This window comes from Rosa rugosa, chromosome 5, assembly GCF_958449725.1.
Source record: "Rosa rugosa chromosome 5, drRosRugo1.1, whole genome shotgun sequence".
Lineage (NCBI taxonomy): Eukaryota > Viridiplantae > Streptophyta > Magnoliopsida > Rosales > Rosaceae > Rosa > Rosa rugosa.
Window position 1 is genome coordinate 12,458,152 of NC_084824.1, and position 14,866 is coordinate 12,473,017.

At 38.4% G+C, this 14,866-nt stretch overlaps 2 protein-coding genes and 1 long non-coding RNA gene across 10 annotated transcripts; 2 read left to right on the forward strand and 1 right to left on the reverse strand.

Moving 5' to 3' along the window:
* Nucleotides 1-2,100: 2,100 nt before the first annotated feature.
* Nucleotides 2,101-7,468, reverse strand: LOC133709767 (uncharacterized). Of its 8 annotated transcripts, XR_009846372.1 has the most exons (10): nt 6,687-7,467; nt 6,473-6,606; nt 5,622-5,749; nt 5,453-5,498; nt 4,960-5,355; nt 4,797-4,852; nt 3,514-3,654; nt 3,255-3,315; nt 2,900-2,973; nt 2,101-2,409 (listed from the first exon to the last, which is right to left on the reverse strand). It is a non-coding gene; the product is annotated as an uncharacterized LOC133709767 (long non-coding RNA). The 8 variants fall into 8 exon arrangements; XR_009846373.1 differs by having other exon boundaries at nt 4,797-5,355; nt 5,453-5,501; nt 5,622-5,713; nt 6,687-7,468; XR_009846370.1 differs by having other exon boundaries at nt 4,797-5,355; nt 5,453-5,501; nt 6,687-7,468.
* A 2,185-nt stretch (nt 7,469-9,653) lies between these two features.
* Nucleotides 9,654-11,342, forward strand: LOC133710072 (probable 3-beta-hydroxysteroid-Delta(8),Delta(7)-isomerase). The gene is made up of 4 exons (XM_062136049.1): nt 9,654-9,863; nt 10,326-10,472; nt 10,605-10,713; nt 10,872-11,342. The coding sequence occupies exons 1-4, from the start codon at nt 9,710-9,712 to the stop codon at nt 11,134-11,136; spliced, it is 675 nt and encodes a 224-aa protein (XP_061992033.1). The 5' UTR covers nt 9,654-9,709; the 3' UTR covers nt 11,137-11,342.
* Nucleotides 11,343-11,578: 236 nt separating this feature from the next.
* LOC133710071 (uncharacterized) lies at nt 11,579-12,765 on the forward strand. The gene has a single exon (XM_062136048.1). The coding sequence runs from the start codon at nt 11,717-11,719 to the stop codon at nt 12,632-12,634; it is 918 nt and encodes a 305-aa protein (XP_061992032.1). The 5' UTR covers nt 11,579-11,716; the 3' UTR covers nt 12,635-12,765.
* The last annotated feature ends 2,101 nt before the right edge of the window (nt 12,766-14,866 follow it).

Genomic DNA, 14,866 nt, shown 5'->3' on the forward strand with positions numbered 1-14,866 from the left:
CGACAATTCCCTTTTCTGTTTCTGCAGGAGTGTCATTGGTTTCTGGGCCACTGGACATTTCCTCTTCACTAAACGATCGATCGTTTGAGATAAAGCGATCGATCGTTGGCCCTGTTTGGTACTGTCCTTCATAAAAAAACACCCTGCTCCCCCTAACTATGAGTCGTAGAAGGTAGAAAATAACATGTATCCTGATTGAATGTCACATCCATGGTGACATAAAATCATTGAGAGGGAGGATGATAACACTCGTATCTTTTCTGTTGAGTCCCATACCCAACAAAGACACACTTGAGAGCCCTTGCATCTAACTTGGAACTTTGGTTCTTATAAAGATGGACATAGGCTACACAACCAAAGACACTAGCAGGAAGGGTATTAAGAGATGGGATAGAGACATAACTAGATAATACCTCAAATAGAATACGACCTTGAAGAGAGGAAGATGGGAGACGATTAATAAGATGGGAGGCACACAACACTACCTCTCCCCAAAGGTATTTAGGCATATTGGCACTAAGGAGAAGGGCACGACCCATGTCTAACAAATGACGATTCTTCCGCTCAGAGACCCCATTCTGTTCTGGTGTTTGTGAGCAAGTGGTTTGGTGAACAATTCCATGAGATTGGAATTGGAAGTAATCACGAAATGAATGATTAACAAACTCCCCCCCATTATCAGACCAAAATATCTTAATACAAGCATCATATTGGGTACGGACAAGATTATGAAAAGCTGTGAAGGCAGAGAAGACTGCATCTTTTGACTTAAGTAAAACAACCCAAGTCAATCTTGTGAAATCATCAATGAATAAAATAAAATAACGCATTCCAGAAAGGGTTGAATGTTTGGAAGGTCCACATAAATCCGAATGAATCAATTCAAATGGCATTGTACTAGCTAGAATGAAAACTGGAAGGATAGCTAGACCTATGACTCTTAGCTACATCACAAGTCTCACAATGCAAGCGAGACTCCTTTATTCCCAAAAACAGAGAGGGCATGGACTTCTTCATAACTCTAAAGGATGGATGGCCTAAACGGTGATGCCACAAACACAACTCATTTAACCGATCAGAACTCAATGTCAGGGCAACAGGGTTGTGCAGACTTGGCGGTGCTTGTGTCTATCCTGCGTACATGCAATCCAAGTGAAACAGTCTCTCCCTCAGGTCTCCCTTGCCAATTATCACCCGAGTGCATAGATCCTGAAAGATGACATACATAAGATAAAAGGTTACAGAACATTTGTTATGGAATGTGTTATGAAAGATGACATACATAAGATAAAAGGTTACAGACATAGATAAGAGATGATAAGACAAAGATGGTACAAAGAGAACATTATGAAGAGTAATGGAATGTGTAACCTAGACAGACCCAATTCCTAAGACCGGGAAAGACTCACCATTGGCATTAGAGACATGTGTTATGGATGGGGATGACATCTTAACAAAGAAAGACTTATCATAGGTCATATGATCAAACGCACCTAAATCAACACTAGGACAAAAAAGCGAACAGACAACGGACCAAATTCGTTGTGTGATTTGGACGATCTCCGTTGTGTATCGGAGCGTTGTGTGATGAAAAATTGCACAACGGTGGAAACACGTTGTGTGAATCACAAACAGTCAACACTTATTTGGTTAAAACTGTTGTGCCTTCTCTCGGCAGATGACAGCTACAGTTGCCGCGCAGTCATGCTGCACATGTCATTGGCATCATTCATACAACGAAAGTTGTTTCCGAGCCGTTGTATGAAAGGCGAATCAGACAACAGCATTTTATTTTCTCTGTTGTATGAGTTATCCTCACACTTCACTTTTGGAAATTTTATTGTTGTGTGTTAGTTTTAGATAACGTATTCTAGTTATTACAGTTGTGTGATTGTAAATCAGACAACGTATGTTTGTTAGAACCGTTGCATGTTATATAAGGATTCATTGTGTGAACATCCAAATTGTTACTTCAGACAACATTATTAACATTAGAAATTATGTTGTGTGATAATCGTCTTTTCTGGATTTTGTGCATTGATAATAATGCTCCATTTTACCTAATGAACAGTGACTAATTGTAAAGAAAAGACACTGGAATCTATGAAATGAGTAATCCAACTCATACTATTTGAAGAAAAGCATTCAAACTTTAAAATGGAGGATTTCCCAATCATCCAAGCCAACATTGAAAGAAGAAAAGCATTCAATGGATGCCCATCTACTTGGGACAACAAAAGCTGATACAAATACAAGTTGTTCTAAAACAGGCCTCTTATAAAATCTACATTGATGGTTGGACAATTTCTTGAACAAATTCTTTAGCATCTTAGCTTTCTTGTATTTTCGACTACCAAAAGTGACAACCTTTAACTCATTGCAACTTGAAGTTCTGCCCTCCAATGCTATCTGCAAAATATATAAGAAGAGTACTTTTAGTGAGCTAACTCAAACATTAGCATCTGAGCTTTGGAATAGAAACTCTAGTTATTGACCATTCAAGAACACTGCTGTCGCCCTCCTTGACGTCAAGATATCGCAGCAAACTTCCATTTGGAATAAATTCATAAATGAGAAAGCATTCTCCACGACCACTTAAGCAACAAAATCCCCTCAATTTCAATAAATTTTCATGCCTCAATGAGGTTAACATGTTCAACCCCTTCAAGAACTCTGATTCCTTAATCTGGCAGCATGTTTTACCAGTACTATTACTGATAACAAGAGTCGCATACATAGACAAGAACTAGTAGGTAACTAAAAAGAAAAGTAAAAGCTTCAGAGCATTTTTGAAGAATTTATTCTGTGGCTTCACTCATAAAATTCAAAGGCGAGCAAATTAAGCATAGGTATATCACCAATATTGAGTAGAGAATTTGATATGAGACTTGTTAGTTACCTCATTTGCCACATTCGAAAGAGTTTGGTATAGACCTATCCAGATTGGTATTGTGGCCAGAGTTGGTAAACAAGCTGCATTGAAAAAACCAAGTTAGAGCATCATAATCTAGCTCAAGGTGACACACCACGTAAATCAGGTTAAATTCAATAACCAACTAAACATAGTATCAGAAAACATCAAAATCATTAATAGGTATTACAGACCTAAAAAGTCCTCAAATTCATGTAAGATTTAACTTCTTCTACCTAGAAGTTATAAATGAGGGTGTTTCAGGCACAAATACAGTGATGAACGATCAATATAAAAAGTATACACAAACATGAACATAATTCTGATAAGTGAAAACGATTACCTGCAATTGGATTAACCTCAGCCTGCCGATACAGCCTTGATGTCTCAAGTTGTATTCTTTCCTATGTGAGCATACCAGAATTAAACAAGAGTTATGCACTGAAGATAAACGGTGGAACTTTATCACTTTGTTCTCTCGATAATGAAAAGTTGATTATCACTTCAAACCAAATAAGTTAGGAAAAAAACTAGAAGGAGAAGGAGAAGCCCAAATCGTCCAAAAGGCTCAAAGAAAACTAGTGTGAAGTTTAGAACCATACATATGAACCACTAGTTGTACTCGAGGGAACTGAAAGATCATCATCACCAGCAGGGGGGCCAGCCTGAGGTTTCCTTCCTTCTTTCACAGCTTTCCTTATATCTGCTGCTTTCCAAGCCGCATACTTCTGCTTCTGCTCAAGCTACAAAAAGATATAAAAAGGTGAACTACTCAAATCCAACTGTATATAACCTTCAAATAAGTAATAACACATTTGTATCCTCAACTTTAACCAAAAAGAATATATAAAGTTTCAAGTGACATAACAAAACGTAAAACTCACATCAAGTTGAAGCACACCAAACTGGTTAATTCAAAGAAAATGCTTGCAGCATAGAAGTGTCAATAGACACCAACAAAGATGGCATTGAAATCTATGAATTTTGTCATTATATCATTTCTAAAAACAACACAGGGAAAACCAAGTCCTCGGGGTCATAAAGGATTGGTCACAATCCTATCCCGATCATGGGGAACTTACAGGGCCTGTACAAACCAAAAACAAACAGCAATCTCATTTGCGTTCAACAAACTTAAACTAACCACATGTTCTCCCTAAAGAGTTCTCCTAAACTCCTCCACTAATGAACTTCCAATTAAATGGTATAGCTTATTTAGAATCAAATAGTATAATTACAAGAACCCCCTGACATTGCCGAAATATATAAGTACTCTTGTTTTCTTGAAATTACAAGCAGCAGAAACATATCACAGCTTCACTAATCTGCTGACTGTTACAGAGAAAAAAAAAATTGACTGAAACTGAGAAGGATAACATTGTAAAGCAAGGGCCATAGTCAGCTACTCTGACTAGTGCTTCTGCACTGAACCAATGTTAAAACCTACTTGATGAATCCAAAGAATCTATGACGAATTCTATCATTCACATTATCTAGAAAAATAGACAAGGAGAAGGAGTAAGTAACATTTAGACACATTCTATAAAGAAAAATGAATCATGACAATGAAAACAAATGAAAATTAATCTACAAACCTTTATAGACTTAAAACCATACAGTTAGTGTTCTAATGTTTGCTTTGCAAGTTCAACACATCAGTTTCAAGATGCCTATGCATCCAGAGCCACAAGAATAGCATTACCCCCCCCCCCCCCCCCCCCCAAAAAAAAAAAAAAAACACTTCATTACCCACCCCCAATATTGCTAAATGCATACAATATTGTAAAGCTTCATCTATCTTCCTGTTTAATTTAGCCTAAGAGAGATTCAGTCATCTCAAAGATCAAATTCATATGAAGAGCTTGACAATTCAGTAGCAATATACCTCATCATGAATATGGCAGAATCGGGAATCTTCTTTGACATTTTCTCACGCCCTTCCTTCAAACCAGGTAATAGATATGCAAATCATTAATAAAAAGAGAATGTAAGATAGAACATTTAGCATTAGAATTAAGTAATCTACAGCAGATTAGGATGTTGCATACGGTGTGACGAAAATAGGCTTGTGCGTTCAATATCTCTCTCCGACAACTAATATTGCATAGTGTTAGCAAAGGACAACAACACAAGATACCAGAAAACCACAAGCTTCAAAAACCAACGTGTTATTTAATCAGGACACTAAAATCCAGCTCTTGGTCATGAAGTTGTGAGTTCTAAGACAAACAAAATAACAAAAAAAAAAAAAACTATCATTGAAAACGGATGATCAGAAGGAAAAACAAAAGAAAAAAGAGATTATCTATGCTCAAACATACATAAAAGTAAACAACCCTGTACAAGACTATATGCTTAACACTGCGTGTGCACTGTTGTGTTTAGGTACTCTCTTAATCTCAATTAGAATTTAATGTGAAGCATGGAAATTCTGGTTTGCTAAACTGCAAACATAAATGGAAACAAAATTAATTCATGAAGCAGTGGTATGATCAAATAGAATAAATTGGTAGAGAAGAATTTGAAAGGAAGGGTTCGTACCAATTTCAGACTCAACACCAATTGCCCACTCGAGAGTTTGAAGAATCTGCTTATATTAGAGTATATTAAAAACAAGTAAATGAAATCAGCAAAGATAAAGCTGGAGAACGATTTTATCATTTAAAACCACAACACATGAGACATAAAGGAACAAGAGAATGATGTTTACCGCAAGTCAATCCATCAAAGAACAGATTCCCAAGTAGACTAGTTGTTTGTTAGCCCCATAGCGAGGTTCAAAATGCAGAACCAAAGCTAACACTAGAGAAATTGTAGCAGCAACGTACATTAGAAAGGCTTTTGGTAGAAAAAGAAAACAAAAACAAGTGTTAATAACAAGACCATTAAAGAACTAGTATTGAAGACAGAAAAAAAGAAAAAAAAAAGAGTATAAAGTCATAATGAAATTCAACTATAGAGTTCGAACTCACATACAGATTCAACCATAGACAATTATACATATATGTATCCCTTATTCATTCCAGAATTACAAGAACACCAAAGCAAGTTTACAATTGAATGACCCTACCTCCAGGCAACCTTTAATAAAGCTTATACCCATACTCCAACAAAGAGCATATAACACTCTAATTGTTAAACAACCAGCCAACTTGTCTCACTTTAATTATTAAGAAACAATTGAACAATTGAGCTAATTTGTCTCATGAAGTCCAAACAGAACGTCATCATCTCAACAAGAAATAAAGACCCAGCAACATCTTCATACAAGCTTTCCAACGTAATCTACAATCACCACACAGCAATCTCATTCAAGTATCAAAACAATCCCAACTAAGTTAATTAAGCCTTCAGTAACAATTCTCCAATGTTCATAGAACCCAACTTATTCCAACTCCAACTCTCAATCAACAAACCAACTATAATTAAATCAATTGATGAACTCAAAACATGATTATGAATTCAAACGTTCCGGACAACTCTACCACAACACCAATTCCCTTTAATAACTCCAATTGAATCCAAATAGAAACTGAATTCATAATAAGAAGGCATAATTACCTGAATTTGATCAAGGAGCCTTCACCCAAAATCTCTCTCATTCACCTAACGTACTGCACAACTCCAACCTTTCACTTGCCAGAGTTTTTCGATCAAAATCCAGCTCCACTCCTCATCTTTCCTCAATTCCATACCTTGATTCAAAAACATTTATAAATTTCCCCCAACCTTTAGATCAATTCGAAAATACCAACTGCATAGCATAAGAGCTTACCGTAGCGGTGAACTGATCCCAATCTAGACTCCAAAGCCCAAACCTTTGATTTTTGATACTAGAATGGAGATGAGAATATCAATGGCTTCTATCCCGTGGCCATGTCTGACTTCTCTGTTCTCAGCAAGGATGGGTGAGAAAGTGATTGAGTTTTGGGTAGATGTAGGTGAGATGACGATCGATGGGTGTAATCGGTAGTTTGATTCGACGACGTACTGAGGCAACGAGGTTGGTGTGACGTAGGAGAGGAGCTTAGGAAGGTTGTTGATGTGGGTTCTGGAGGTTCGGAGGTCGGAGAGCCTGGTGGTTTTCTGCTTCTGCTTTTGCTTCTGCTTCTTCGAGAGAATGGAGGCCACGGTTGCATCATCTGTACCTGTAGAATTTAAAGCTACTGCTGCTTCCACACGCCGCTCGGATGAGCCCGACACGAGAAACCCACTAGGTTCGATAAGAGACGAGACTAAATTGAGATACCCAAAGAGAAAAATCCCTCAATCCAGGTCAACCCAGTGGCCACCAAGTTCTTCGAAACTCAATTTGGTGGGTGACATTGAGATCGGTGAGAAAGGAAAAGAGGGGCTGTGGGAGAAAACGAGGGTTTGAGAGAAATAGGGCATTTCATTTCTAATCATCAACCAAAGCACACAGATCTGGCCAGAAGAAAAAGTGAGAGACAGATGAGAGAAAGAGAGAAAAATCTTCTGAGCTCCAATTTGGTTTGGTTTGGTTTATTCGAAGAGGAGGAAGAGACGCAAATGAGAGGGCGGTCAACTAAAAATCTAAAATATGTGTGGGAAATTTTTAACTTTTGGCGAAAAAACAGGCGGGCTGCTCCTGTTTTCTTTAGCTCGTCCTCTTAGGGTTATTCGATAAAACTGTGTCCTTATAGGGTGTCCTAAAATGTGGTTTTTGTAGTAGTGGTTTTGGCGTAGATGCTTATCCTTACTCATTTAGACGACATAAATATATCATTACCTTGTAAGAACCTAAAATCATCACACAAGTAACCAACATTTCAAGCAAAATTTCATCATTTTTTGGCACATCTTAATCTTGCCTCCTACATTTCCCTCACTTGGACAACACAAAGCTAAACACTGTTGTATGACATTTTACTAGTTACACTCATACAACAGAAACAAGTAAACTGTTGTACTATGTAGTAAAAATCAGTGTATGTGAGGTAGAATTTGGAGCCGAATTTGAGTGAAGGTAGGAGGGAAATCTACCACTCTTTTTTTTTATCATTCACACAACAAAATATTTTTATCAGTGTTGTGCAATCACCTTCTACATAAAAACTTCAAAATTTTTGTGGCCTTATACAACGTAAGGTTCTTAATCGTGTTGTATGATTGACTTTCCATCATCACACAACATTTTTTTTTTTTCGTTGTGTAAAAACTGTTGTATGTTGAGGTTATTGGCCTAGTGCAATTATCCATGTATTACAACCAGTAAGGCCATAAATATTTAAAGCAACACAAATTTTACCTCGATTTTCCTGAGCTAGAGAAACATTAACCATAGTTTGATCTTGGCCCTCCACGCCACAGAAATCAGGTTCTTGCACCTGCACCAGTTGGATTGCCGCCTTGCTTTTGTTACCAATGTCATTCCCTTTCTAACCAAAGTTATTAGAGTTGAGTCTTAGCAACTTAGGGCATTGACTCTTGTAGTGGCTAATAGTTTTACAATAGTTGCAATTCACCTGACTGTTCAATGAAACTAGTCCCCTGTTATAATTCTGACTTGGTTGATACCTTTGATTGTTGATGTTTTGAACAATCACAACATCATGAGGGGTGGAAGGAGAGCCCTCATTTCCTCCATTGAACAACGAACTAAGAGGAAAATCTGCTATTCTTCTTCTTCAAACAATAACACAAATCACAAACTTTGACACGGCTAAGAAAGGAGAGGCTAATGGCAAGGTGTTGCAAACTTTAGGGTTTTAGAGCAAAAGGAACAAAGGACGAAGACAAATGACAAACTCTTAAAGAGTACAAAGACAAATTTGCAGCGGAAACAAACGGATAGAGTCCAGACGGATCTCTGCTCTGATACCAAGTCAAACAGAACAAAGGTAAAGAGGAAGTTTGGGAATTTCTGATGTCTTGATCTTCTCCAAAGACGGAGTACATACAAAGTATACACAATCCTAATAGGAAACTAATTACACCGTGATATTCTCCCCCTTTACTACATAATATTCTCCTTAACTATACAATCCTAATTATCCCTACAATTATGGAGAGTGACTCACGCCAACACTTCGCAGCCCTTCTTATCAGTTCCACCTTCTTTCCCTCGACTTAAAGCCTTTTGCCATCTTCGTCGTTCTTATCTTACAATGACTATTATCTGATATTTAATTCGTTCAATTTTATTTGTTTTGATTGGTTGTTCGGTTCTTGTTCATTATGTGATCATCAAGTACTACTTTTTTGAATGAAGCCGACTTACGTACATCACATGATCCTTAACGATTTCTCATTCTACATATTATTATGTAATTAATCATGTTACGGAGAAGCTCAACATAGATATTTGTGGTTTTGTTTCCTCAATCATGATCTTAATTCTTATGTAGCTAAATAATATAACTTTATGTAGTTGTTGGAGCTTCTCAAGTGTTTTAGTCATGTCACTCATGTGTAGTCACCAAGATTTGTTGGCATTTCTATCCTCAAAAAAAAAAAAAAAAAAAATTTGTTGCCATTTAAGTCGAGCTATACCATCTTGTCAAAAAAAAAAAAAAAAGTCGAGCTATACCAACTCTGAATAATTCCCCAAAGGAATTGAACTTGAACCAGGTTCAAGTTCACAATAATGGAATAAAATTCTTTAAAAAAATGCTGTGTGTGCCCACGTGGTTATGTATGGTTGGTCTATGATAGATACGGGTGGGCCAAATCTCAACTGGGCCAACCAGCATTATTGAGATCCAACTCTGAATGTTTCATCCGTTTTGACTTATTTCAGTGTGTTGGTTTGTTTCCAAATCCCAAAGGAAGTCGAAAATGGAGGGATCTGACTCTGCTCTGAATCATCCGTACTCGCCTCAGAATGTAAAGCTACCGGGATTTGTACCTGTGGTTTATTCACAGGCCACCATTCTTGGCGTTTATGGCCTCGCTTCCCTACTCGTCGTTTCCCTTACTTGGCTCATCTCAGGTACACTCAGCTTTATTTTCTTTTTTCTCTCTTACCGGATCCAACTTTGTTCAATTCCATTCCATTCCATTCGTTAAAACCATTTAATTTACTAGTCTAATGGATGCTGTCATAGATTCATGGGACCAGAAAGTTTAAATCTTTGGACAATTAAACTTGCAAATTCATCTTCTTGAATGCTGATTCTCTTTTCCAAAACTCTCTGTGAATGATGAACCTGAATATGTAAATGTAAATGTTTTATATATCTGACAATTGTGCCGATAGCATTGGATCATAAAAGTAGTCGACTTCATTTTGTATATCTGACAATGGATCCAGTGCCCGGCTTTCCTTCTTGGGTATTCCACCCGCTGAACTTTAATCTTGAATAGCAGAGAAATTTCTATTCTATTATTCAGTCATGGTATCAGACAGAAATATTATTCTCATAGGTATGTTGTACTTGTTGCTATGTAATAGGGAGAGCCCCGAAGAAATCAAAACTTGATAGGTGGCTTATGTGTTGGTGGGCTTTCACGGGCCTCACGCATTTGATACTTGAAGGTTATTTTGCATTCTCGCCCGAGTTTTACAAGGATAAGACTGCTTGTTACCTGGCTGAAGTCTGTAAGTTCTGCTTTACATTGCTCCCTCCATCTAGGACAATTAGCATAATGTTGTACTTTTGGTGACTTTAGAAGTTAGAACTGTTATGACTTTAGTTGTTTAGATTCTTGTACTTACAGATTAAATTGGCAGGGAAAGAATACAGCAAAGGTGATTCAAGATACGCATTTAGGGATGCAGGAGTTGTTGCTGTTGAAGGATTGACTGCAGTTATAGAGGGACCGGCTTGCCTTCTTGCAGTGTAAGATTTTGAGTAGGACTATGTGAAGTTTTATGTTGTACAAGAAAATATGCTTTGAGGATATCAGTCTACAAAGCAAAACTGTGTGCAATCAATCATCCTTCTCATTGTGGAATGCTAAAATTTATGCTATGCTGTTGGTTTTTTATTCTTGTCAGGTATGCAATAGCTAAAGGCAAGTCATATAGTTATGTGCTCCAGCTTGCCATTTCTTTGGGGCAGCTCTACGGAACTGCTGTATATTTCATTACAGCCTTCTTGGAAGGTGACCACTTTGCTGCAAGTCCACTCTACTACTATGAATACTACATTGCTGCCAATGCTTCATGGATCGTTATACCCACACTCATTTCAATCCGGAGTTGGAAGAGGATTTGTGCAGCAGTACAGGCTCAAGGCCAGAAGAAGAACAAAACTCGCTGAGGTTGACTTCAGATTTTTACGGTTTACATTTTTTGTGGTTCTGTATTGTGCCAGTTATAATGTTTCCATTGAATAATAGTCTGATTGGTTTGTAGATTCATTGGATTATGAAACAGTCACCAAGCAATGAATGGTTTTGGAAAGCTTTACAGACAATGAATGGTTTCTTTCACTGAGATTGATTATGGATTTGATTGTCTCTACTATTTGATATGTTTTTTCTAGCTGATACAGTTCATCTTTTTGTGTGAATCTGTAACTACTGCTTTCATGGGCGTCATTATTTTGGCCCATTAAAACTCAGATTCTTGTGAAGGATTTGCAAGTCTTGCGGTCTTTATCAGATACTAACAAGTCACAACTACTAGTCAATGATGCAGACTTGGACCTCATTTGTTTCACTAGGTCCCTCTGAGTGTTTTGATTTCTTGGTTAATATAAGCTACTATTTTTCAATACTTGCTCCGTACGTTGTAACGCGTGAACTCTACGCTTAAAAGCCAAAAGAAATCTCTGCTTCCTCTCTGCTTCTTTCTTATGTTCTCTGTTTGAGCACCAGCTGAAACAAACTAGAATTTTGATGGATTGCAGTGCTATTGAACTGAAGGTTATCTCCTGTAAGGATCTCAAAGCCTTCAATTTCTTCCAGAAGCTTTCAGTCTATGCAGACGTCTCCATCTTCAATGATGAAATCAAGAAAGAGCAGCAACAGCAAGAACATCTGCTGCAGCGCCAGAAAACACCAGTCGACAGAGATGGAGATGGGAACCCGGAGTGGAATCATACGATGAGCTTCGATACGAAAGCCATGTCATCGCTCGATGATCAATGGGTTCACTGGTATATCAAGTTCGACATGCGCAATGATGGTGCAGTTTTGGGGAAGAGCCTTGGCAAAGTGCAGGTACCTTTGAAAGAGTTGATCGAGGAGTTCAATGGAGCAGTCAGGTTTATGAGCTATCAAGTCAAGACTGGTGATGGGAAGTCTAATGGGGTCTTAGATTTTTCTTACCATGTAATTGGGAAGAAGAGCACCAACAACAATGGAATTCCTGATTCCGTAGTATCCGAAAAAACCAATGTTCCTGATCCTGCTGGTAAAGTCCAGGTTCAATCTCTTTACCCCACTTTAGAAGTAGAATCCCTGTCCCGGGATCTGTTCTATCCTTCATTAGCTGAGGTTTCCAGTCCCGTACCAAAAATTCCAGTCCCTTCTCCAAAGCTTAGCACTCAATTTTCGCTTCCTTCTCATCATCATCATCATCATCATCATCCTCCATGTCAAGCATTCTCGCCATTTGTTCAACCTCCGAGGATGTACTGGCATCCATCAGAGTTCACAAATCATGGTTGCAATTTCTGTAGCAACCCTGCCGGGTTAGGACAAGTTGGGATGGTGGATTATAAGGGTCCATGGAGGACTAATTTTCCAGGGAATAGAAGTGATCTTCTTCAAGCTCCAGATCCGGAAACTACTACCAATGGCAGATGCTATTGAGCTTTGCTCGTGTAGGTTTAGCTGGGTTGTATTATTGTATTACTGTATTAGCACTTTATGATTATACAGCTATATAACATGTGCTAAATCTTCATACTCCTATAAGAAAATATGCCTGCTTTCATGTGCAAGATTACAAGTTCACACTCCAACTATGTTGCTTTCTTTAATTCATTTTGGGGTGTGGAGGTTTGGCTGGTTTGTAAATACTGGAAGTCCTTGATTTTGGATGATATGAAGTTTTGTTACTGTAGTGTCTTAAACGGCAGGTGCCTTCTTCTTTTGCTTCTAAGGCTGCTACCTGAATTGCATCTTCACGTTTCTGGAACAACCTTGAAGCCCTTCAATAATTGAATCCAAATTAATGTTGACCTGCAACCACACACTCGATCAAGTCAAGCACTCAACCACATATCTTCAAAGCCTTTCCACAATGTCACTCCCATTAGAATTAAGTTTTGGATCTTTTCTTATTTCCGAAATCTTATCTCTATAACTTTTAACACATCTTAAAATAATAACGACTTCTGCATCTACTACTCCAATCATCCGTTAAATGTTAAATAATAAATAGGATGTTTTCGACAAACTCAATCTCGCCAAAACTACAACATGAGTTTGTACCTATATACATGTTAGTGAACTCCATAGAAGAACTATGGTTACCACAGTTTAACTTTATATTTCTGCTTTTTAGTCTCATTGATGTCACATCCTCAATTAACATGTACTATGTAAAAATGGGGCTGAATGAAACCTCCCCGTGCCATTACCATAAAGTAGAATATAATTGACGTAGTTAGTCCTTTTGAGTTGAGTAATCTTAGCCTAGTGTTGAGCATAGAAGTAGCTATGAATACTAATTAAATCCAGTGTAACATCAACGGTAGAGATTGTGTCGTACTCACAGTACCCACACGGTGAAGGACTTGATGAAGCACACGATGATGAGCCATGAGATGCTTGACCAGTTGACTGTTATTTTCACTAAATAATGGACGAAGTGACTAATACAAATTATACAATTACTTATTCATTGTTCAACTCATTCCCTTGACCCATTCGCATTCGCGATTCTCATTCACGATTCTCATTCACATTCACATTCAAAGTTATTAATCAAGAGAATCTTCATGACCTTGTACGACAAGACCCATTGATGTGATAATTTCACTTATCTAGTGCATTGGAAATAATTATGGACATGTATTCTTAGACTTTTGATTTGTTGTTTGTTCAAGTCAGTCTTCTATGAGACTATATCATGTAACTGCTAGTGTTTGGCTCCAAAACCAGTTGGCTTGCAAACTGTCTCTTTTGAGCGAGTGATTGCGCAGGCGTGCCAGCACCGCGGGGTGCAGTCGTTGGGGTAGTCCCTTGACCTGACTTCTTCTTCAAGCGCTGTGGACGAGGAGAGCACCAACCTCGTCACAGGGTTCTTCTCTAGCCTTTCGGAAAAGGACTTTTGCCTTACGGATAAGGACTTTGGTTGTGGTCTCTTGCGTTCACCGAATCGATACTTAGTGTTGTAGACTAAGCAGAGCAATCACTGGGAAGTTGGGAGAAGCACGGGTTTTTTGCTAAAGCGTGACTTTAGCTTCGCTGGGTTGCGAGGGCGTTACCCTTGCTTCGCTGGTAGTAACGGTGGCGGTTGCGCTCGCAGTCGGCTCGCTGGGAGACTGGGACTGGAAGTGCGGTCGCCGGGTTGGTCTGGTGATGCTGACAGTCGGCTCTTGGAGAGACTAGGACTGGCGCACGGTCACCGGGTTTCAACAAGGTTGAAGGTTTGCTCCGGGGAGGCTTTGTAATCGCTAGGATTGATTGATATGAGAGAGGTCTTTAATCTGTCCTCGAAACCTGGTATATATACCTAGGGTTTCGACCGCTCCTTGTCGTAGAAGGATTATTGACTGGAGTTTCCTAGTCAATCTCTATTACTTGATTCCAATAGGACTTCGCTCTCCTCATGGATTCCGGAATAGGCGGAGTCGTAACCCAAAACCAAGTATGTTTATTTTTGGGCCGCAGGTATCGGCCCGCTGTGCTAGATCCACTGAAGGATATTGCCAAAATTACTTTTGGGCTCAAACAGCTAGAACATTGTTAAGATCATAATCCTTAAAATGAATTTTTTTTTTTTTTTTTTTTTTTTAGGGCAACGGAAGACTAATCCATTGATATTAAAATTTAAAATCATACGACCTCACTCGGTCAAGCTTAGAGGTCGAAAGA

Excerpts from the sequence above, each read along its gene's own strand:
- LOC133710072 (XM_062136049.1), top strand. The coding sequence starts at position 9,710 with ATGGAGGGATCTGACTCTGCTCTGAATCATCCGTACTCGCCTCAGAAT. Across the intron at positions 10,473-10,604 it reads TTGTTACCTGGCTGAAGTCT|GGAAAGAATACAGCAAAGGT; the intron begins GTAAGTTCTGCT and ends TTAAATTGGCAG. Across the intron at positions 10,714-10,871 it reads CCGGCTTGCCTTCTTGCAGT|GTATGCAATAGCTAAAGGCA; the intron begins GTAAGATTTTGA and ends TATTCTTGTCAG.
- LOC133710071 (XM_062136048.1), top strand. The coding sequence starts at position 11,717 with ATGGATTGCAGTGCTATTGAACTGAAGGTTATCTCCTGTAAGGATCTC.